Raw genomic sequence first — 23,869 nt, 5'->3', positions numbered from 1 at the left:
TGGGAAGGTCAGGGAGTATGAAGGAAGCTAGATGATTATTTTTGTGGCTAGAGCGACTTGTGCTCGAGCTTTTTGGTGTCGAGATGATAGCTTTTATATCAGGAGGTTTCATTATGTTGTTGAACCTCTGGAATATTGCTGTTCTTTACTGTATTTTCTTGGTGTTGCAAGCAAGCAAGAGATTAGTCCCCAATAAAACAGTCTCCTCTCCCAGTTAGGATTAGGCCTTTTAAGGGCTGGTTGGTTTGTGACTCTCCTCCTTTCATCTACTGCCATCAGAGGCAACCCTGCATTAAAGGCATCTCTCTCTCTTTCTCTGTCCTTCCCTCTCTCTCTCTCTCTCTCTCTAACCCCATCCTTCTCTTCACTGTGTTTTCCAAATAAACACACACTTGGTTTGCCAGTTTCCTGCCTGGCAAACCAAGAGTATTGGCCACAGATGTAAGAGACAACATCTGATATGAAATCAGATGAAATTAGTCATATTAACAAGTTTTACAAGGTGATACCGGCAAAATAGCAGGGATTGTCATTGCCAACTCAAAGCTTTTTTAGGTATGTTAAGAGTGCATTTTAGCAGATAATTATCCTCTCTGTTGCAAGGTGGCCAAAAACCCACAGACTGGCTTTTGTCTTCAGTTGGAAAGTGTAAAATCTGCAGTCTGTGGTATTTATCAGCTCCAGCTTTGATTAGCTGTAATGCAAACATGACACCCGAGTGGACATGCTAATTTTTGCCCCTTTTCCAGTGCAATGTTGTGATTTGCTTTGAAGTTAAGGACGTTCGCATGTAGTTTTCTGTTTTTATTACTGTACTGGTTGTTGGTTTATATGTATCCTTCTGAATGACACCTAAGCATGACAAATATTGTCTTTAAATCTTCTTCTACTTGAGATTTTGAGTCTTCCCCCAGTTGTGAGTTTTTGTTTCCAGTTGTTGGTGCATAGTGGTTGTTTTGTTTGTCATCAGTGAGTCTCCTGAGTGTGTTGTACTGAGCATGCTTGTACTTGGCACCAGGCTCATGCCAGTCTGTCTAATATCCACTTTCTTAGTCTTTTTCCAAAAGGGCTCCATGTCAGGCGCTCTGTGTCATCCTAAACCATATTCAACCAAAAGTACGGCACGCAATGTGCTGTAATCTGCCATACTTTCCTTTAAAACGAGCCTAATCCTGCTCTTGTTGTGACTAATCGCTCTTCTCTCGCTCTCTTTACCCACTTCCGCTCTTGCTCTCACTTTCCATGAATTGTTTGTAAACCTTGTTGTTTTTTGTTGTGCACACCCCTGGGGACAAGAAGGTGGTCAGCAAAAGACATTTTTATTTTGGAGGCTGTAAGTTAAATCCGACCCACCGAGTGGTTCTAGTGAAGAGAAATCCTGTGGTCCTTTTTTTCTACTTGTGTGTCAGTGTGTGTGAGAAAGACTCTGTGTGTGTGTGTCCATGTGACAATACACATGAAAGCCATTTGCACAGTTCATCCCATTATTAAGACTATTGTTATTGTAATTCACATAACCGCAGTGATAGTATTGCATGCCTTTTATGTCCATTGTTGCCTTTTAAAAACACACACACATACACACTGCTTGGGGAAAAAAATAAATCCTCACATATAATAGTAGCAGATGAATAAATTCGGTCTTAATCTGAGTGAGTGTGTGTGTGCGTGTGTCTATAACGCCTATAGTGCGGTATTCATAGGTGGTATGTAAAAAGGCCTGCCTTATCAGTTATCAGGGGAGGCCAAATTGACACAGAGGAATCACTCCATTGTGTGCGGATTCAAAAAGAGATGTGAGCACATTGGATGTCTCCATTTCCAATAACTGTGACCTTGAGGCAAGAGGAATAGCACTGTGCCCCCCCCCTCCACCTTCAATCTGCTGACTGCTGAATTCAACCAGAGCCAGCTGATTTTGGGTGTTGGGGCTAATCGGTGCTACCTCAGGGTTATTCTATAGGGTAAATTGAGTTTGGCTTTTATTTTTTCAGAACGGATGAATACAAATTACAAAGGCCTGTGTACGCTGGAATATTTCAGCCCCCATGTCCATATTATCTGCGTTGAGGTTGATGTTTTGTTTCACGTAGCTTTACATTTAATTTCAAAATGAGAGGACAACAGCAGAATGTGGCCAGAAACTCAAGAACAGCCATTGTTTGTGACCCATATTCCAGAGTCCTGCTGATCTGACGGTCTTTCCAAAACACAGCGTCAAATATGTGACTTTTAAGATATGCAGTTTTATTGAAGTCTGAGTTGGAGTGGCTTGAGCCAAAGCTTTCTTTTCGAAGTCAGCCGATAGAGTAGGAACCGAGCCCGACCCAAACTCAACCCAGAAGCAGTTAATGTAAGCGGAAGCACCGAGTTTGTGTTACCCTGTTACAGCTTGCCTGTTTACCCTGATTACAGACTTATATTATGTAGATGATCATGAAAAGGCATTGTTCTACGCACAGATATCGGACTCTATTTTTCTGTTCTGTTTCTGTTTCGGGTTCCAGTCTGGTATCAGTGCTGTAGTCTGTGTAACTGACCTCAGGTTGTCCCTTTCCTCCAGTTTGGGATTATTTTGTTTTGTGGCAGCAGGCTTAAGTCAGATAATCATCTGCTTGACGTGGAACTTGTGATTCATCACTTATCACCATAGTTGTGATGCCAGAGCCATGTTTGTATCTTCTATCTTACTAAAAACATACTGAATATCATCACACTCACTTCAGTTATTGATAAATCGGTTGTCCCATACAATAGCCAACAGAGCAAGAAAGTTGTCAAAATCAAAATGAGTAATTTGGTAGTTGTGCTTTTAGGAACATCTTCAGCGTAAGAATAATGTTAAAATGTGAATTGTCACTAAAAGTGGTGGCACATGGATCAATATGGAACATCGACCATGTTAGTTAAAATTAGAAACCAATTAACTGGTGACCTGTGTTAAAAAGCCATTAGCTGATTGGTGTGTGTGTGTGTGTTGTGCTCATCATGTGCTAACACTGCCCAACTGTCAGCTCTGTGTGTGTGTGTGTGTGGGAACAGGTCTGTACAAAGAAGCCAGGTTCTTTTAGCACTCAGCCTAATTAATCCATCTCTTAGCGACAAAAGGATCCCTACGCCTGCCTCCTTCCTCCGGCCCGTCCCATTGGCATTTTGGGGCAGAGAGATTCAGCAGGACCCCCGGGCACCCCTCCTGCTCTGACCCCTGCCCCCCCACCAGGGGAGCATCTGTGGATCGATCCGGGGCCAGCTGGCACCAGAGGAGAGGGGCAGGACTGGTACTCGAACACAACCGTCTTGAATGGAAGTCATTCATTGTCAGTTATGAAGTTAATCAGGCAGTGCAGAGTAACTTTGGCCAGGTTTCAGGTTTGGTTGCTCTTATTTTTTTGTGCTTTTTATGTGTCTTGTCACATGTGGCCTGGTTTGTGTTGATGTAGCACAAACTGTAGGTCTTCAATGATAATCTGCAGTTGTACAAAGATGCAGCTAGGGGGCAGCATACAGCCATCACCCCTCCTTTTTTCTATCACGTTGCCTTTTCCTTGTCCTTCTTTCTGTCTTTCCTGCTGTGCCTCCTCTGCACACACACACGCACGCACGCACGCACACACACACACACAGGTATTTAGTCATTCTCTGGGCTCAGAAAGAGAGAGCATATTGATAGTCCTATCCTCTTTGTAATAATTTAAACTTCTGTATTGTCCTTCCTTTTCATTTTACACATTGTCACAACCTCCCAGTCACCCTAATCCCAGCTAACCCCCCTCCTCACCTTCTCTCAAACACGCACATACACTCACATGCACACACACATTGATTGACAAGCAGCATCCAGGGAAATGGAGCAGATTTCCATTGTTTGCTGTCCCTACTCAAATCTGTTGAAACGGTTATTCCATTCTTGTGCCGGGGTATTTGCATATCCTTAAGTATTTCTATTTCCAAGACCTCTCTCCCCCTTTTCCTCCTCATCCTCCCTTTTTACTAAATCCCCTCTTCTTAAGTGTTTGGTGCATTTGGCAAATTCATTCATAACGCATCTACATGCACTATTAGCTTAGTATAATAGCCAGGGTGTAATCTGCAGAGAGATAAGAGGTGGAGAGGGAGACTTCTTTTCCCCATCTCCCTCTTCTCCTGATGGGCTGTTCTTTGGACAAGTTGGGGTTGGTGGTGGGGCGATGATATGTCATTATGTTCCCCAGCCAAAGCGACAAGGCTCAAATGTCAGCACGAAATGTCAAGTGGCCTCGCTAGTCAGTCTCTCGGTTCCTTCTGTAGTTTTTTATTTAATTATTGGTGTGAGCAAGAAGCGAGGAGGTAACGATGGAGAGAGATAGGAGGGTTTGATGAGATGTATGGTGGGAGGAAAGCCAGAATAGAAACAGAAGGATAGAGGTTAGACAGATTCTGATCTTTGCCAGAGCAATTTTAGATTTTGTGTTGTTTCCAAGTGCACGTGGATTGAAGCTCTTGAGTAAAGGAGGAGAGCAGAATTTCTCAGCGGGTCTAGGCTTCACACTATCAACCTTTCACTGACCCTGTAGCTCCCACATGCCAACAGCTCTTCAGCCTCTAACAGCCTCAAAAAAGAAGGAAAGTCAGCACTGAACAGATACTTTCAATTAATTATAAATCAAGTTTTATTATTTTTTTAACTGCTTAAGGCCCTGACACACCAGGTAGGCCATTGTACCGTCACTGTACCCCATATAGCAAGGTTTCTTCTTGTGTTTTGCCTCCACCTTTTTGCCAGTGCCATTTGCAAGTTTTTATCAGACATATTCTTGATTAGAAGCGGCTATATTAGCCAGAAAATAAAACTCCGTCATGGGAGGAAAAAGTGAGCATATTTTCTTGGAGTTATACTAAAAGAGTTCAGGGTTCGATCAGATTCTGGCTTTTTGTTTTGCACTGAGACATAACTTTATAAATACACATTGATTGGCAATTACTAATCCACTTTTTTAAATTTTGCTGTCATGATACTGATTGCATGTCACAGCTTCAGCCATTTGTTTTGTTCACCTCTTGATTATTTTTAATCACAATAAGTTAAATTTGTTCATAGTTTGAATGTAGCACACATGCCACAAATGATCATGAGCAGTGAGAATCAAAGTCACTGTACACATTAACATGCTGTGTTGGTATGTGTTGGCTGGACCACAGATTTCTAGTGCCTATGTGAAGCTTACATAGTTTCTCACTATATTACCAATAGCTTTACCACTCTGCTCAGATACCAACTCTGTGTGGGTATGTCTATATGTGTGTATATGTGTATGTTTGAACGAATACCCTGCGGTCCTCAGCGATAAGGCTGAGATTGAGTTTTCCCCACAGAGCCAAAGCCTCTGAGATGTGTGTGCATGCATGTGTGTGTGAAGACATCAGGAAACAGGCAATGTAAAGAGCTTGTATCGCTTTATCTACCGTACACGGCAGAGTGTATGTGTATATGTATATGTGCTCTCAAACTGGTGTTGTGTGAAAGAGAGCTAGCTGCTCCGCTTTGTTCGGCATTGTGCGCATGAGAGGATGAATCCTCGGGGCTCGATTCACAGCTGAGACAAGAAGGTATTTATATATCTGCTGTATAATAACACAACTGTGTGTGTGTGTGTGTAGGTGTGTCTGTGCTGTTTTAAACATCCAAGCAGTAAAAAAGAGACAAAAAAAGGGAGAGCAAGCAAAATCTGACTATTTAAAGAAAGAGCCTGTGTGTTTCCACTGCCTGCTGCTTTCATTCCACATGTCCTGTGAAGGGACACGTGTGACACCAGTGTCTGATCCTTAACGTTGGATTTGGTTCTAACATCAGTCTCACGTCATGCAAATGAACACATATCAGTTAACCAGGAAAATGTGGCAGTGTCCCATCACAAAAAGGGGATCTGGGGGGAAAACAGAAAAGAGGGGCAGGATATGTCAGTGGTATCAACACAGCAAGGAGGTGAACCAGTCTGCTGTTCACTGACAGCGTGGTGCTTCCATAGCCAGACCTGCAGCAGACGAAACCCATCAGGTTTTGTTGGAGGGAGAGGGGGGGCAGACAAAAGGCTGGAACGTCCCCAACTGTTTAGTTTCCATATCTAGCAGTCAGTGACAAGGCTCTCCGGCAGTTCTTATTTTACATGCACTGTCCTCTGGTGAGCAGCTTACACACACACACACGCACACACACACACACACACACACACACACACACACACACACACACACACACACACACACACACACACACACACACACACACACACACACACACACAAACACACACACACACACACACACACAGGACCCTGTCACTGATTCTATAACTCTTATCACCTGGTTTGTGGCATATTCCCAAATTCCAATTTGACTGCTAGCCCCTGGCCCAGAGCACATCTCTGAAAAGAAGTACAGCAAAAATGGCTTCAGCATGGACCTTTGATAGGAAATACCAGACAGGATGTTGCAACCGAATTCACAATGAGGAGCGCAGGAGGGCACAGATTTGAGCATGTTCTGAATTTACCAACCAGCAGTGACCAATTACAACGTTATTTATCTGGATGCTGCAACCGCCAGTCATTAAAATGATGAAAAGAATCATTCTGCTTCACCTTCTGTACCTTTGTGTAAAAATGAACTTAAAACAGTCTTTTCCATGTAATCTGTGCACTGTCAGATGACTAATATGGGCCTGTATTCACCTGACCGTGCCTCATCTTTCTCTCCCTCTCCAGGAGTCTCCATCAGGGCGGAGGAAGGCCTTGGCCACCAGCAGTATAAACATGAAACAGTACGCCAGTCCAATGCCCACACAGACAGATGTCAAACTCAAGTTTAAGCCCCTGTCGAAGAAGGTGGTGTCGGCCACGCTGCAGTTCTCCCTCTCCTGCATCTTCCTCCGTGAGGGAAAGGCCACGTAAGTCATAGTCATCTTACTTAACACCTTTCCTAAGTAGAGGTTTGAACTATTGGATTTGTGATTCCTTCTCTGCTTATTGATTATTGTTCTTGGTGAATCCTGGTTTAGATTCTTGTCGTCTGATTTGAATAGCGAGAGATTCAAATATGTTCAAAGCGAAAGCTCATAATGTCCAAATGTCTTTTATTTTATTTTTTTAGCTTTTCTTAAAGTCATCTGCATGATCTTTTATGATCTCTACTCTGTGATGCCATTTAGGGTTCTTCTAGGTTTGGTTCAGCAGAATTCTCTCATCCCTCTCTCGTCCCTCTCTTACTGTGATGAAACAGGCAAAACTCAGGTTTATTTCACACTTTGACCCCGTAACGGATGCATAAATAACATTACACTTTCGAACCGTATGCCCCAGTTTGTTGCTCTGGCACACAGCGTTAGCAAGCTTAATAAATGCCCCAAAACAACATACATGAACAAGATTTCTTCCTTTGGAGTGGCAGCAAACTCAACATATATACCCGCCGATAACTGGGCGATATTTATACACACAAACAATAACAAGCAAGGCTATTGCCATGTCCTGTCACGCCTTCTCTGATGGATAGCATCTTGTAGCAGAGCTGCTATCCCAGGTACCACACCTGTACCCAAACAGTAACTCTCTCAAAAGGCCTTAAATGTACTTCATGTGACTGTCAGAGCTCCACCACACTCCTTCAGCAGAGAAACGGAGAGTCTGAAGCTACGCCTCCTACGGTCATTGCTCCCTCACTTATATATTGCAATATGTTGTGTAGACGGGTTGTAGTAACCCTTTACAAACACAGCTCTTTCAGCTCTTCTTCATGTCATTTCTCACCAGTTATGTTTTAAAAACGCTAGTAATAAAGTTTTGATTGAAAGTCTTTGAGATTTACACCAGACGTGATGTCAGACTAATCTGTCTGGGTATGTGTGTTGTTCTACTGAATAAGTGCCCTTGTAATACAAATATATAAGAATATGCACACATATAACGTATGTACACAAAAACGTACACACATTTGATATTCGGTCTTATATTGTTTGATTGTTCAAAGTTTAATTTACAGACACACACACTGCCCACACACACAGTGTTTGCAGCTTTTCACATATTCCTCTTTGATATCACCAACTTTCATTTGAGGACACACGCTGGACCACGGTGTTTGCCGTTTGTTATTCATTCTAATTTCATAGCAGCAACTTTCATTTAAAGACAGGCGCACACACACACACACACACACACACACACACACACACACTAAGCGAGAGCAGAGCAACAAGGCCTTTGTTGTGGCGCGGACGGCGGGTCGATGGCGCGTAACCCTTGTTAACCCTTCGGGGAATGATGTCAGCCACACAAACAAACTCAATCACACCAGTTCAAATGAGCCTCTGGGCCTGGGAAACACCAAACACAAAGAACAGAGAGGAGAATACATTGATTATGATGGAGCGGTGGTATCGAGGGACTGAGGGGGAGTACACAAGACTACATAAAATACAGGGAATACTGTAGAAGTTGATGCATTTGTGAATAAAGTGGTGGTGGGTGAAAATAAGACACAATGGGTGGATGGTAGAGAAGGAGAGAGGAGAGGTAGGGAAGTCTTAGGTGATTATGACAGTATGTGTAGAGATCTGAAGTGAAGAAATGAATGAATGGCGAAAGAGGTAGAGACAAAAGAGAAAGCTGGAGAGCTATGATAATCCCTATATGTGATCTAGCTATTGGCAGCTGTGCTGGTGGGAGCTGTGGGTTGAATTGTGTGTGTGTGTGTGTTCCTCCATCCTCTCACTGGCACACTGAAAATACTCATTCACCATTTATGTATTGTGTTTTTTCTCTCTCCTTGGTAGTTGTTAATCTATTTAGGGAGTATTTAAACTACTATATATATATATATATATATATATATATATATATGTATGTCCTATTTGTTTTGAGTGCTGTTTCTCCTTGTGAACATGAGTTTATGTTTGTGCTATCTGCAAATTGTGTTTTTATTGTCCAGTGATGAGGACATGCAAAGCCTGGCCAGCTTGATGAGCATGAAGCAAGCCGACATCGGCAACCTGGACGACTTTGAGGAGGAGAATGAGGAGGACGAGGAGAACCGGGTTAACCAGGAGGAGAAGGCTGCCAAGATCACAGGTGAAGACTGACACACAAAGTGCATTATATTTCTTTGACAGGTCACAGATGTATAGTTTCAGTTGGAATCAGCCATTAGATATTGGTACAGTAATATGCAAACTACTTGTCAGCAACTGCGCTTTTCAGTGAACACTCTTCTTCTGTACTGTCAGTTAAAGTGCTGTTAAATGTAAGTCGGTCTGTTACACCTGCTGTTTTGGCAGCTAGCAAATAAAGTTGACCATTAAAATGCTCAAAATGTCAATGAAAATTTTCCAAAACTGACTGCTTTGATGGATGAAATCTCTCCTGAATAATCACCCTGACTAGAATAACCAGGACCGAGGCTTCAGTGGGGCTTCAACTTTGCTTCTTTCTTGATTTATTTTGTTTCTCTAAGTTTATACTTCTGTGAGATTGGGTGTGTGTGCATGCTTGCGCAAATTTGTAAAGTAATGAGTTTCATTTACAGTGTTTTGTTAGCTTCAGGTTATCTTCTGTTGCTTAGGCTTTACTTTCCTCCTATCCCCTTACCCCTTGTTCCTTGCTTTCCTGCTGTGCTGGTCGATTCTTCGACCGGCCTCCCATACATACATGTTGAGGATTCATTCTATGATCTAATGTATGGGCCCGTGCTGCTTTCTGCTTTGCTTAATCCAACTTTTCAAAACGCAATCTCTTCATGTTAAGCTTCATGCTTTCTCTCCTTTCTTTTCCCTTCCCCGCTCTTTGCCTCATTTATATGTATATGCATTGAGCGCCTACAGCAACGCTTCACTAGCGTGTTTCTCTGAATCAAGTGCCTGGCCAAGCTGCCAAAACTCCCCACTATCATATTTCTCCCCTGGATGCTACCTATCCAACACCAGCAATACTAACACTAGGCTAACTAGTGCATACCCTGCAAAATGTTCTCTCTACCTCTTTACATGCAGTATGTAAATAATGAAAAGAGAATGTATTATTCCTAAAGAGGATGTCTTGTACGTCTCTATGATATTTTGTATGTGTATTGTTTGTGCATTTGAGCGTGTATGTGTGTGATTGTCTGTGAGTTCTGTTGTGCTACTTAGCAAGGTATCCAGCTAGACCTCTCAGCTATTGAAGCCTAGTGAATAAATGGAAAAGTAAAGTTAACATTTTTCAACTTTTAGCTGTTTACCTGCTGTTCATCGAGTTAGTACAACTTTTCAAGACAGCAGTTCGGGGCCCTGACACACCAGACCGTTGTCGTTAACTGTCTCTGGCCCGAGTTGTTGCAGTGAGTCCTGCACCGTTGGCACTAGTCAGCCCTTGTTGGCGGCTTTTCGGCAGATTGAACATAATGAATCTGTGGCAGAGCCCGTCAGTGGGAGAAATAGCTCTGATTGGCTGTTCAGCAAAGCAATCAGTGCAAGAGTAGAGCCTCCTCTACAGCACCATTTACAACTTTTCACCGGACATATTCTTGAATAGGAATACTAAAATGCTGCTTTATTATAATAATAGTTTGTACATCCGCAGTCCCGTCTTCCAGTTTGGTGGTATGGCCATCTACCGTAGTCTTTGTGGTTCGTTCAATTTCAGTTTTTTGGCGGAGACACAGGTGAGTTCTCTGATGTTTGTTTGGTGTGTCTGGGCTCTCAGCTGTTCTGGTAGTGCTGGTATTGTTTGAATTACAATATTGCAGCATTACCATAAAAGTCCATTAAGTACTACCCCTCAGTTAGCTAGTGAGTTTAAAATTAGCAATACCGTAACATAAAGCGAGGTCTACACTCAGTAGATATACAGTATGTACTCTTTCTATGTATCTATGTGTTTATTAAATGGAGTGTGTGTATGAGTGTGTGTGTGTGTGTGTGTGTGGATTTTTTCGATGGGTTGGTATTTTGCCTTGTTCACTGCTATTCTTCCTTCCTCCCTTCCTGTATGGCCCTGTCGTTTACAGAGATAGTAAACCAGTTGAATGCCCTCAGCTGCTTACATGGGGATGATGATGATGATGAAGGTTTCCTAAAGCGAGCACGCAAAGCAACCGCTAAGCCTGCCGCTTCCTCCCAAGGTCTTTTTTCACCTTTCTTCCACCTCTCTCACCCTGTGTTCCTGACTCTCCTCATCGTCTTGTGAACATTGTGTCTCCTCTACACTACCAATCATTACCACCATTTCTTTCCATGTACAGTATTTTTTTTTTTTTAAATCCAGCTTTCCTCTCTTTTTGTTTCTCTCTCTTTGGTTCATACCCCAAATCCCCTGATCCTCCTTTACATGGTATTGTGATCGTGTTGTGGTCTTACAATTTATCTTGGTCCATGTGGTGATGTGCTGTACAAAGTGTTGTGAACACATCAGTTGGTGTTCATTCTTTTGGTTCCTATTCTTTGTTTTTTTGACAGTGTGGCCTTCCCCGTTCTTTTACTGCAATTGGTAGTGAACCAAACCAGGGAAATGGAATCCAAATGAAATTTTCATAAACAAAAAAACATATTTTCTGGAAGACAAAAGTTGAGTTGCTTTGTTTTCAAATTGGATTTAAAATCAGTTTGGTTTCCAGTGGAACTGCACATTGGATCTGTGGTATTCTCATGTGGCCCTAAAATGCTGAGACGCTTAAGAGCGACAAAGTTATACCCCTTTCACTCTGGACAAAAAAGCCACTAACACCCACTAACATCTGGCTTTTGTCTTTAGTGGGAAAGGGTACAATTGGCATTCATTCACGTCTCAAATGACTCTGCAGTAGTCACTGTTGTTTATCAGCTCCGGTGCCGATCGGTTGTGATGGAAACATGGCACCTAAGTGGATGTGCTAATTTTCGCCCCTTATCCAGCGTGATGCTGTAAGGCAGTGGTGCATAAAGAAGAAGAAGAAGTAGAAAATATACTTTATTAATCCCCTTGGGGAAATTCAATGTTTTCACTCAATTGTTTTCTTTTTTTTTGTCTTTTTTTTTTTTTGTCTTTTACACACACAGGCCCATAATACATACACATGCACAAACAAGACCTATACGCATGCATTAGTGTACCTCTCCAGCTCTGGAGTGACTGGTCTAAGTGGGTCTTGAGCCGGCAACCCCCAAAATACTTAATTAATTAAATAAATAAATAGACTTCAGTCTGAGTTTTAAATAGAGTCTGAAGATAAACTGAAAAGACATCGAATCAAATCAAGTTTATTCATAAAGTACATTTTCAAAAACTGTGACGTGACACACCAGAAAAACAAAACAAACAAAAAAACTCAGAGAGGAAAACATATGCTAATTTTGGTGTAAAAATTGATGTTGGACGCAGTTTCGGGTCGTGTGACATGAGCAAGGGGTCTCAAACTCTGCTGTGAAAGGAGTAAAAGCTCCTCAGTGCAATTACCAATTAATGCCTACAATGAAGTCTGCGTCCTCTTAACTTTCTATGCTTAAAAACCTTAAATTCCCTGCCCTATGACTGGAAAACAAGTGAGCTTATTTCTCTCTGCTTGGAGAATCAACAGTCACAAACCAGTCTACACACTGGCACACGCACAGACGTAGATACACACCTATGCACATGTGCACTTGCCATGGCCTAAAATGGGTCATGAATGTTGTCAGTAAGTGACGAGGAAAAGTGCTGCACCTCTTATCAGCTACAGCCACTTCACATAGCCACCCTACATATAGACCAATAGCTTCACATACACACAGCACTTTTTCCTCTTTGCTCAGACTCCCACGCAGCGCTCAGCAGCCCTTCTTGGCATCTACCTCACACACATTTACGTTCTTTTCAAGCTGACCCGCACCCTGGCAGCATGCGATTGAGCTACAGTGACGATGATGAAGATAAAGTGGACAATTCTCAGCCTTTCCAGCTTGGATCTCCATAGCAACTCTATACTGCCTTCACTGTCTCCCGCAGTAACCCTCCATGCCATACCACACAAATTTTCCCAGATTGCCTCTGCTTCACATGCATTGAAGTGGAGCTGAGGTGGCAGAAGAGCACAGAAGTTTAGGCAGCGCTCTTCAACAAGACTGAATGGTCTTTATGCTGATGGTTCACTCCAAAGTGCAGATATTGGTATATTTGGGTTTGTGAGTGTTTGCATTCATTTCATTTTGGGAAATGTGTTGTTCTGTAGATGTTTTGACACTGTAATATGTAAATCGTGTGTATGACTTTGTGTTGCGCTCTGTGGCAACAGAGCTGATCAACAAGCTGAACTTCCTGGAGGACGAGGATCCAGACGCTCCTCCCACCATGAACATCAATCCCTTCGATGACCCCGATGACGACCTTCATCCTAACCACATGAACCCATTTGGTGATCCTGATGAGGATGGTATGTTCAACTCCGTCATGGTTTTATTGTGGTTGTTGGATTGTAATTTTGGCTGGTTTTAGAAATTAAGGTGTTAATTTTGGGGAGAGTCAGGAGAATTACAGGTGGTGCAAGTTGTAGGTTTGGATGTGCACATACCTTGAATGTGTGTAGTCATGTGTAACTACAACATTTTGGCTTCAGTGCTTTCAGACAGCTAAACCAATATTTTTGTCTGACCACCTGAGTAGACAGGTGTATTAGTATGAGTTATTTATTTTTGAGTGGCATGTTCCCACACACATAAAGCTCCCACTTTGCTGCATGTTTGCTTGCTCAAGTTTCTCTTTAATCTGTAGGAGACTAGGATTTGCTTTCTTGTTCAGGCTTTTTATATATTATGTTTTCTCCTGTGAATTTCAGTCTTCTTAACCTGTATCGTAACAAACCTTTACTGGATTTGTTTGTTTTTGGCATGGAATGGCATGTTTTTTTTATTCAGTAGCACCTGTGTGTAGGTATGTGTCTGATATTGTCAGTTCCTGTGGATCTGAGTACACAAAAATCATGACTAGTTGTCAACTTTTAAAGTCATCACCAACTATTTTGGTAACTGATGACCCACCTCTGCTGCCCAGCTCTCTAACCCAGTGGGTTACAAGCTCTGATAGAATAAATAAGGTTTTACTGGGTCATTAAGATTATGTCTTACCGGTCTACTATAGTATGTGTTTAATGCAGTCAGAGCTCTCTCCTCTCTGTCAAACAGAGCCCCCTGCCCAGCCGGTCTTAAGGCAGCGGGTTGAAGATGATTCCTTCTATGACCACGACTCCTCGAATCCGTTCGATGAGCCGGAGGAACCCGGAACACAAACTCCTCCAGGGAACCCCTTCGATGAACCCGAGCAGGACACGGACCTCCAGCCAGACCCAGAACCCCCGAAGCCCAGGCAGAGGAAAGGAGTGCGGCCTGTTGACATGAGCAAGTACTTGTACGCCAACACCACTCAGAATGAGGATGACGAGCTAGATGAGTAAGACTTGATTCCTTCAATATGCTTCTTTTCATCATCTTTTAATTATAATTTTTTTTTTATTATTATCAACTAACATGATGAACCCAGATATCAAAACTATTTTGTCCTTGGTTACTGATAGGTTGACATTGAAGAGGTGCAATATTTTCAGGTGACAAAAACAGACTTGTTTGATGAAGCAGTAATATAAAAATATGAGGTTTGGATGACTGTGTGTCATTGAGGAAAGAGAGTTTGCATCTTGCATGTTTTTGTCATGTTTTTCCACATTAATTTGCATTAGTTACACTTTCACTGGCATTAAAAGATACTAGACGCTTTCTTCACATAAACAGTGCATTTAACCTTGTGTTTGTCTGAATACAGAAGTCTCTGTTGTATTGTTTTGATAGAAGGATTTGGATATAAACACAAAAAAAAACATTCTGACGTGGTTTCTGATCCATGAGTTTACCATATTAGAAGCAGTCTGGAAGCATCCAGGCTGCCCAGCTTGGTTACTGTTGGCAGGCCAAGTCGTGTGAGACTCCTTATAGAGGGGTACTTGTAGCCCCCCCATCAGGGCAGAGTGACGAGGCAGCTCTTTCAACGGGAACAAGGGCCCTGTTGTTTCACTGCATTCTTTAACCTTGTCTCCCTCCTTTCCCTCCTCTGTCGTTACTTCCCTTCCTCCCTCCCTCCTTCTTTCCCCCCATCCCATACTTCACCTCCTTGCCGTCCTCCTTAACTTCCTCCCTAGTATCTGCTCATTTTTATTTCACCTCCTTCCTCTTTCATCGTGCCATCCTTCTTTCTCCCCTTTTTCTTTCTCTTGTGTTAGATCACCTAAGTGTATCAATACTGCTAATTAAGTTCAGTGTTTTCTCGTTACTTCAAAGGCGAGAAAAGGATGGTGGAAATGGCAAAAGTAAAAAACAAACTTAGTCAATAACTCAAAAAAATAGTTAATGCGCTTAATGGAAGAAGAAACACTTCTTTCAAATAAGTTCTGACGTTTAACTCAAATTTAACTCGGATGACTGATCAGTTCCAACTCTGCTTCGCTAAAGAGATGAGTCTCCTCATGGCTCCACATAAATCCAATGTTATCCTTTTCTCATTAAAACATGAAACAAACAGAAATGTTGTATTTCTATCATGCCTCAGGTTCGACTATAGTTACATCATCTCTGCAATGGTTTTCCAGTAGGAGAATTGGCACCATCTGCTGCTTATCTTGATGAACTAAGCATTCATTCGCATTTTCTTCTGCCGATTTTCTCAAAATTTGGGTAATTCGCGATACATTTGGGTGGAACCTTGCCTAATGACTTAGAGCTTGGACATGAATTTGCTCCTTCTGTAGTAGTGCACAGCAGGATGTTTCACTGCTTGTGTGTGACCTCTGCAGATGAGTTGTCGTACCTAATTTGTAAATGTAAACTTTTGGCTGTTGAGCGAAGCTGTCACACAGATAGCCGTATGTTTTAGTCCTCTGGGCTGTCTAAAGACAGACAGGTTATTGACTGGCATGTTTCTTTTGCTCTGTCTCTTATCCCAGGAGCAGTTCTCTGCAGAATAGAAAGTTCAAGAGGGCAGCGCACTGTTTTGACTGGAGTCCTTTCACATGTCTTTTAGCCAGCGATGGTCTGTTAAAGCTGCTCTAAAGACCTGCCCGCTTCTCTTTTCTTCACTTCCCTTCTTTTTTTCCCCTCTCCGTATCGCTCTGCGGTTAGACGGACACAGGGTGGCTCTAACCTTCTCTTTCAGAAAGATACCTAGTCAATCAGCTTTTTTCTTTCTCGCTCTCGCTCTCGCTCTCGCCCTCGCCCCCACCCTCTCCATCCAATTCTCTTGTTTGTTTAGGATTGCTTGTTGCATGTTGAGTGAATGTCTCAAGGCCGTGCCCCTGCTTTCAGTGCCACAAGCATGCCTGTATATTGATAACACTCTGGTATGTGTGTAAGAGGGCCTGTGCGATTGTGTGTGTGTGTGTGTGCGTGTGTGTATGCGTTCGTGCTCCTGCCTGTCTGTCTGTCAGTAGTCCACATTGGGCAGTAAGGATATGAGGTCACACCGACCTGACCTCAGTGCACCTGCATCTTCTATTACCACTTGTATGTGTTGTTCATTGTATTGCAGCAACCTCTTGTTTCCATTTAGCAATTTCCTCATGTTTAACTCAACAATAGGCAGCCAGAGCCAAAGATGGGTTAAAATAGTGCTGATGATCTCAAAAATTAATGGCTGGATGCTTTAAGGTTGTCATGTATTTTGTTTTGTGTACATCCACATGATAGTTTTCATTATTTTTTGCAATGTTGACAGTTTAAATTTCACTTCTTGTTAACAAACACTGTTGGCCTTTGAGGCAAAAGGTCAAACAATCTTAATAATGTTGCACTCTTCTGTATGTGCACATTACATTAACAAAGAAAAAATGCACTTCTATCATGACATCTTTTTGTCTGGCTCTCATCTGTCACCTGTCCTCTCCCTCCATTCTCAGATCCAACCCGTTCTACGAGCCAAGGACATCGAGCCCTACGCACCCCCCTGCTGGTGGCCCCTCCCTGGACATGAGCAGCAGCCAGAAGAGGAGGGCTCCCCCACCCCCAAGTTCCAGCGCTGGCCTCGGCCCCAGTCCGCCAGCTCCCAAACCCAGCTCTGTCCCAGACAGGGAGCGAGCCCAGCCAGTCGGGCCCAGCCCGGTCGCAGCAGTGAGAGAGCTGGCCTCCTCCTCCCCAAAGGTAACCAGGCACACAGACACATGTGACAACAAAACAAAACATGCGATAAATGCTTCCTTAAAATACAGTCTCAGCAGTGTGTTGCTGTCTGTTACTTTTGACTTGTTTTCCAAGCAAGTATTCAAAACAACCTCCCATTATATCATGAGGCAGATGTTAATTGTTGCTTACACACAAGCAGAACTAAAATGCAATCTGGAATTGACAAAATTATGGTTTATATCGGAACCATCCTGAGATACAGAAGCATCTGCTGTATCAAGCTATGGACATGTGATGTTGGTAGCAAAAAACTATTCAGGTTTCATATCTGATAGCCCTAAATAGGAGTCCTTTTTTGCAGTGATATTTGAGTAATGGTTGGAGTTGAAATATAAAATGTAAATATTATATAGATATAACATGTTGCTTCTAAGCAGTATTAAGATTATGGGGGGATCCAGCGTGGCTCAGCTTCTCTAGAAGAGATTCCATGAAATCCACAGTGTTATTCTCACACTGACTATTAGTGAGCACACGATCACATACGCTTAAAATGATGGATTTATGCCTTTTGATTTTAATTAATTTTCTTAGTTTGATTTCACTAACTCCTCCGGAATGTTTGTCCGATGACCAAAGTTTCAAGTAGTTTGCCAAATACGATAAATATCACGTAATTTGTATTTATTTAGTAGCACAGACAGCACATCTTTAACAAACTGAACCCTCATTCTCAGTACCATGTGTTTTTATAAGTAAGTGCCTTGAAGCATTCTGTCCGTGCGCGTGTATGTGTGCATGTGTTCACGCTTGTGTGTCCACATCCAGTGGTCCTTACATTAGCTTTTTTTCCGCCTGCACAATCCCATCTTCTGCCCCATTCTTTATGCTCATGAAACTCCGAGCTCCTCATTTGAATATAGGTATTTGTTTATTGGGGTGTTTTCGTATGTTTATTTATTTATTTAAATTAGGTAAATCATGGCTGGGTCTAATTAAATGGCTGATGGTCACACACACTCACGGCAGGAGTCAGACCACTGGTGGGGAATGATTGGCTGGAGGTGTGGTGACGGGTGGGGGTTAAAAATGAGTGTGTGTGTGTGTGTGTGTGTGTGTGTGTGTGTGTGTGTGTGTGTGTGTGTGTGTGTGTGTGTGTGTGTGTACGTGGGGGGGCCTCAATGAGCCTATGTGGGGCTTAAACACAGGGGGCTTAACTACAGCAGAGCGATCACAAGGGGGTGTTGACCCCCTGTGCGTGCACACACACACACATGCAAATACACTTCATACAGTTACTTATACACACACAGGCACACACAGGTCCCTCCTCCCCATGCAGCTGGCTAGCTGACTGTTTTAGTGTAGCTGGGCGGTGATGCTGGCCGTCCATGTAATTATGGCACAGTGCCTTTATCACCCAGCTGCAGTTGCCTGTGACCGTGGGTGAGGGGGCCTAAACCACTTTAATTACCCAAAGCCAGTGGCCTGTGGTGGGCCACACTTCGCCAAGAGATGCCCCTGCCTCTGGAGCTTGTGACGAGGGGAGGGAGGGATGCAAAGACTGAATTGTGGGTGAGGATTGAAAGGGGGAGGGGGGGTGCAGTGAAGGAGAATAGGTGGAAGATAGTGAAGGGTAGAGGAACAGTGGGGGGAAGAGGAGGAAGATAGCCAGGGAATAGTAGAGAGAGAGATAGGATGTTCACAGTAAACAAGGATAGGCCTACAGGGTTTGTTGACATATACAGCTAGTGTGAATAGGTTTTTTTTTTTTTTTTATTCACACCAAGCAGATTGACACACACGCACAGGCACACACACACACACACACGCCTCAGCCATGTGTAGGCTGTGAGATGACCTTTGAATGTATGAAGTCAGAGAGGATTAAGAGGAGACATTCCCACTATGAGAGGCCAAGACGAAACCAACACATCATCACACTATGAACGTGAACAGAGTATAGATGAGTGTTTGTGCTCGCATGCATGTATGTATCTGCTCTTATGGTTTTCTAGTATGTTCTGAGGCAGTTATATAACCTTCCCCCAAAACACAGCTAACCTCTACCTCTCTCGTATAAGACGTTTCAAGGTGTGTATTCTTCATTTATATTTATTTCTACCAGCTATTCATGTGGACAATTGGTGTGTAAAACCAAGATAAACACACATGCAGAGGTGTAATCTCAGCATGTGAATAGAAATTCATATATTGAAAGATGCTGTATTCAGCTATTCATTTACAACCTGCCCTGAAGGGTGTGAAAAGTCTCATACATGTTTTGTTAAATGAAATCTTGTCTTTGCTACCCAAAAGAGATTAGCATACCTTGTATGCCATTTACATTTTTACGCATTTATTCAGTGCAAAGGCAACATAAGTGCAGCGGTTGAACAAGCTTTTACTGCTTGACCGTCGTTGTTGCACCAGACAAATAGTTAAGAGCAGAAGGGTCAGAAATGTAGGGCTTGAATAATATTCCTGTGATCATGGACTAAGATTTTAAAGATAGGAAAAGAAAAAAGATAGCTAAAACAAGAAAGTTTTCTCTCAAGATGAGACAAGGACAGCAGCGGAGAGGAAGGATGTGGGAAAGGGAGTATGGATCGCAGAGAAATAATGATGTGAGCCACAGAAATACTTAAAAAAGGAAGAATATCATTCTTTGTCTTAGCTGAACTCTCCTTGCCTTGTCATTATTATTAATTCACTTGGGGAGATTTAGCATGAAACTTTGTCTTAGACGTAGTTTCATCCTCCTTGTCATTGCATTAAAACCACCCACTTCAATGCCAGCCTGTGAAAAATCGGGACATCTACAGGACATATGGTGTGCACCCACTTACTCTATACACAGGTATTACACATACAGATTGGATTTACATTAAGCTCTAACAAGAGCGCAAAGCTCTGGATTTTTGCCAGTGGAACACGCGTTCAGCATTGGCAATTTATGGACAGGATAAGATGACAATATCGAACAACTCAAATGCATTTATTGAAACATGTGGGCTGCCAGTTGTTGGGCTTTTCCTATCTTGAGTCCATCCATTGGGGACCTGTGAAAGCAATGCTTAGCAAATTTACATTTAGTACGCAGGATCAGTGGATAGAGATGTAAATGTAGTTGCAAAACGTGGAGCATCTACAGAGGTTTTCTTCTCCAAGCCCAGCAGATATTGTAGAGCACATACAGTTAATGCAATATCTGCCTTTGGTGCTTGTGTGCACGTTTCTTCTTCTCTCCTTGTTGCCTTCCACTGACAATACAAGGTGACTGTCAGTCCCAGGGTGAGCTCATATCCTGATGTTTCACACAGCAGTGTCTGGCTTAAATGAGGACGTTTGCAATGAATCGAGCATCAGTACTCTTTTTTTTTTTCTGTTTGTTTGTTTGTTTGTTTGTTTGTTGTTCTTGTTGCCATAATACTCACCAAAAATACTGGAGTCGGGGTTCTCTGGTACATTTGCAGCATTGCAGAGTTAGTAACCCAACCAAAGGAAGTGAAGGTTAAGTACCCTCTCTGGGTCACTCTCTGGTGGTGGTTGAAACAGAAGGTAATGCATGTCTTTACCTTGACTCACAAGCTCCTTCAAAGATACAATATGTATAATTTCTGTATTTTGTTGAGTTGTAAATGTATAGAAGGTAATGGTGCATTTCATTTGTTGCCTGTCGCTATAACTATAATAACGACCAGAAAACATGAACATGATCAACCAAGATCTCTCCACATTACCCCCAGTAACATAGCAGGGTACGAGCTCCTTTAGACTTGAGTGATAAGAGCAAATCAAGTTTTTCCAACAAAAGTCTAGTGATGGATGAAACGATGGTTTCAACTCCCATGAGTCCAAACTACTCACGTCTTCTGTTTTGTTTTGATTTAGAGACTCCTAGCAGCAGAAATGAGATACTGTATGTTTACTAAGAATTCACAACACCACTTTCATCTTTGAATGTACTGTACATACAGTATGTTACTCTACTTTCAGTTGTTTTTGTTTGAATCTGAATTCTGTCTTCAGGTTGGTGGAAGTTCAACTTTAGTCTCCATTAGACGCTTCACGTTTCTCATGCCCATGTATCTCTCCATTGTCCTGTCTGATAGATATAGATCCTCGAAGATGTCAAGTTTAAGTTTAGCATCTGTGAAGGAGCTGGAAGGATGGAAACGTCTGTGGGATTAATGTAAATGAACAGAGGGAGTTCCTGTTGGGCGGGTTGCGAGCTGTGTCTGGTCTGATTCAGTCCATCTCTTTTCCCTGGGGCTGATTTCACCCCTCCCAGTAATTCAGTGATCCCCTGCTCCTCCTTTTGTTTCATCTCCATCTCTATTCCGTAGTCAGGCCGCTCTACACTTAGATGCTCTGATCTTTGGATTTTCATCAAGTTTCCGCTTCATGAATTATTTGCCTTATTTTCATATAAGAAAAGTTGGAAGCTGGCATATGTCTGGGGGAGAAAGTTTGAACAAAAAAGTTCTATATTATCTTAATATTTACTCAGAAAGTCTTAGAAAGAGTTGGGCATCTTTGACTTTTAGTTGCTGGAACTTAATTGGTCTGACAGAGCATCAAAATCCTGAAACTGTTGATGCTTTATAAAATACAGGTTACTACAAAATAGCCGAATATATTTTGGGTTTGCAAGACCTTTTTAACACATTTTAATGTCCTACCCAATGCATTTTTGTAAGCTTTTCGTTGTTTATTAATTTTCTCATATTTCAAATGTGTCTCATTGCACAAATTGTAACAAAAAGGTAACAATTTATAGTCTTAACCATGATCTAACATGGTGTCTTAACCACTTATTCCTCTATCTCCCTTTCCTCTTTACACACACTCCTTCTTTCCAGAGGTGAGAAAGTGAACCAACACTAGAGGTATGTTTTCTTTCTCCCCTTCAGTTGAAGGGCTTGTGTGATTACTTATGTTAATCAAAGGGTTCAAATTAAATAGAGTTTTGCAGGTTGTGAGAGCTCCTGTGCCGGGGGGAGGCAGAGGCCAGAGCTCTCCTTCCTCTCCCAGACTTTGTTTTCACAGCCCCTCCTTCAGTTCAGTCTACCTCCAAATTGAAATTAGAATAAATTAACATTATTTAATTGAGTTCGCAGAAGGCTGCGATATTTCTTAATTAGCTTTCACCGGGGTTCGCGGCAGGAGAGGACTGCATCCGCACAGTGAAGTGTTACTGAGGTTGGTGTGACGATTGAGGGATGTTTTTGGAGGACAGAGGGGAGCCCAAGAGACAAGGACAGTCATCAGTCTTCTGATCTTTGCCCGTTCCAAGGTCTCTCGTCTTGTTATCATTACATCCAGTCCGAAGTTATTATTCCATCTTCTCTGATAACTTTGACATACCTTAAACAAAGAGCCTCACGTGGAGGACGTAAAGAAAGTAAGACTCATAGCTCATTGCTTTTAAACAGTGGTTAATTGTTATATGTTACTTCTGTTTAGTATTTGAAATTTGTAAATGTAAATGTCCTTTGCTAGAACAGGGCTTCTCAATTCTCTTTGCTTGCATTAAAAGAAATTAGAGTTGGCAAAAATATTGACATAATGATGTATTTGAAAGGGTTTCAGTACTCATTTTCTGCACGTACCAGCTGCACTGTCTTGCTCTCTCTTCTTTCTGACATCCTACTGACACGTGAACATTTAAAGGCCTCATTATGCAGGTTTTCAAATAGGGTGACAAATTACTTATAATTCAAATATCAAGTAAGATAAGAATAAAAGGTAGTATATAGAATGATATTGACAAGTAATCCAAAATATTGCACCTGATATTTTAGAGGCAGTATCACAAATGTTATTGAAGAGTGAAAAGTAATATTGCTCATGATACAAGTAAATCCAAATAAGAGGGTCAGTATTTAGAATGTCATTTTCATAAATCAAATATAAGTCACTAAATTTACATGATTTTCTTGCTTTTTCTTCTTATTTTAGTGGACCTGAACACTTCCTTGCTTGACCAAGGTTTACAATTATGGATAAAAAGTTTAAGTTAAACGTGAAAGAGAAAGCGAGACGAGAAAAATCTTCACCAATTGATTTTCATGACTGAATTAACTAAATAATTAAACTGTCCTCAAAGGAAAAAACAATTTCATACTGTTTTACCTTGCCCCTTCTAGGTAGCTAGCTGCCTTCCTAGCGTTAAATAGTGTTCTTGGGAGCTTATTCCTCTCGATGATAGCTTGTTTACATGGAAATATATCAAATCACTATTTCTGAGTTTAGATTTTTACTATTGTAAGTAGTAACTTTCTGAGTTTGAATTTCTTTTCCGAAACTACATAGTGCACCGTTAAGAACAAATTTCAAAATCTTCTGTGCAGTCTCGTCTAAATAATTTTCGTTATAATTCCAGTGTGATTTGTGTATTCTCTGGCTGTTGTTGGGTTAAAGTAAAGGACCAGAAGAGAGCTGCGTCTCAAATTTCAGAACCTGGAATCAATATTTGCAGGGAAGCAGGCATAGCGGTCCATTTCTGAGACCGAGGCATTGAGTACTCTGTGGCTCCCCTTGGCCACATTGGCCTTTCCATAAGCTGTGTAATATTAGGAGAGTAATCCTTGAGAGGCGCAAGACTAAGTCAGTACCTCTCAGTGTCTGCCTTTTCCCAGTGTGGACCCCTCCCCAACTCTTATTTGCAGTCTCTGAGTGGTCTGTCATTGGATCTGGTGGGAGAGAGGAGACCCAGTTTCTTCTGTCATGCAGTTTAGGTCCGATCGT

The 23,869-nt window shown here is 42.1% G+C and overlaps 1 protein-coding gene across 3 annotated transcripts in view; it reads left to right on the top strand.

The window, feature by feature from the left end:
- ehbp1 (EH domain binding protein 1) overlaps positions 1–23,869 on the top strand; it is a 151,343-nt gene that overhangs the window by 38,062 nt on the left and 89,412 nt on the right. For all 3 annotated transcript variants that reach the window (XM_073481835.1, XM_073481834.1, XM_073481833.1), the window contains exons 6-10: positions 6,741–6,922; positions 8,962–9,101; positions 13,252–13,389; positions 14,138–14,402; positions 16,894–17,134. In XM_073481835.1, coding sequence (XP_073337936.1) covers positions 6,741–6,922; positions 8,962–9,101; positions 13,252–13,389; positions 14,138–14,402; positions 16,894–17,134 — 966 coding nt within the window. The remainder of the gene's footprint in view (positions 1–6,740; positions 6,923–8,961; positions 9,102–13,251; positions 13,390–14,137; positions 14,403–16,893; positions 17,135–23,869) is intronic.

This window comes from Pagrus major, chromosome 15 (assembly GCF_040436345.1).
Source record: "Pagrus major chromosome 15, Pma_NU_1.0".
Classification (NCBI taxonomy): domain Eukaryota; kingdom Metazoa; phylum Chordata; class Actinopteri; order Spariformes; family Sparidae; genus Pagrus; species Pagrus major.
Note: the sequence above shows the minus strand (reverse complement) of the source record. Positions and strands in the feature narration are given on the sequence as shown.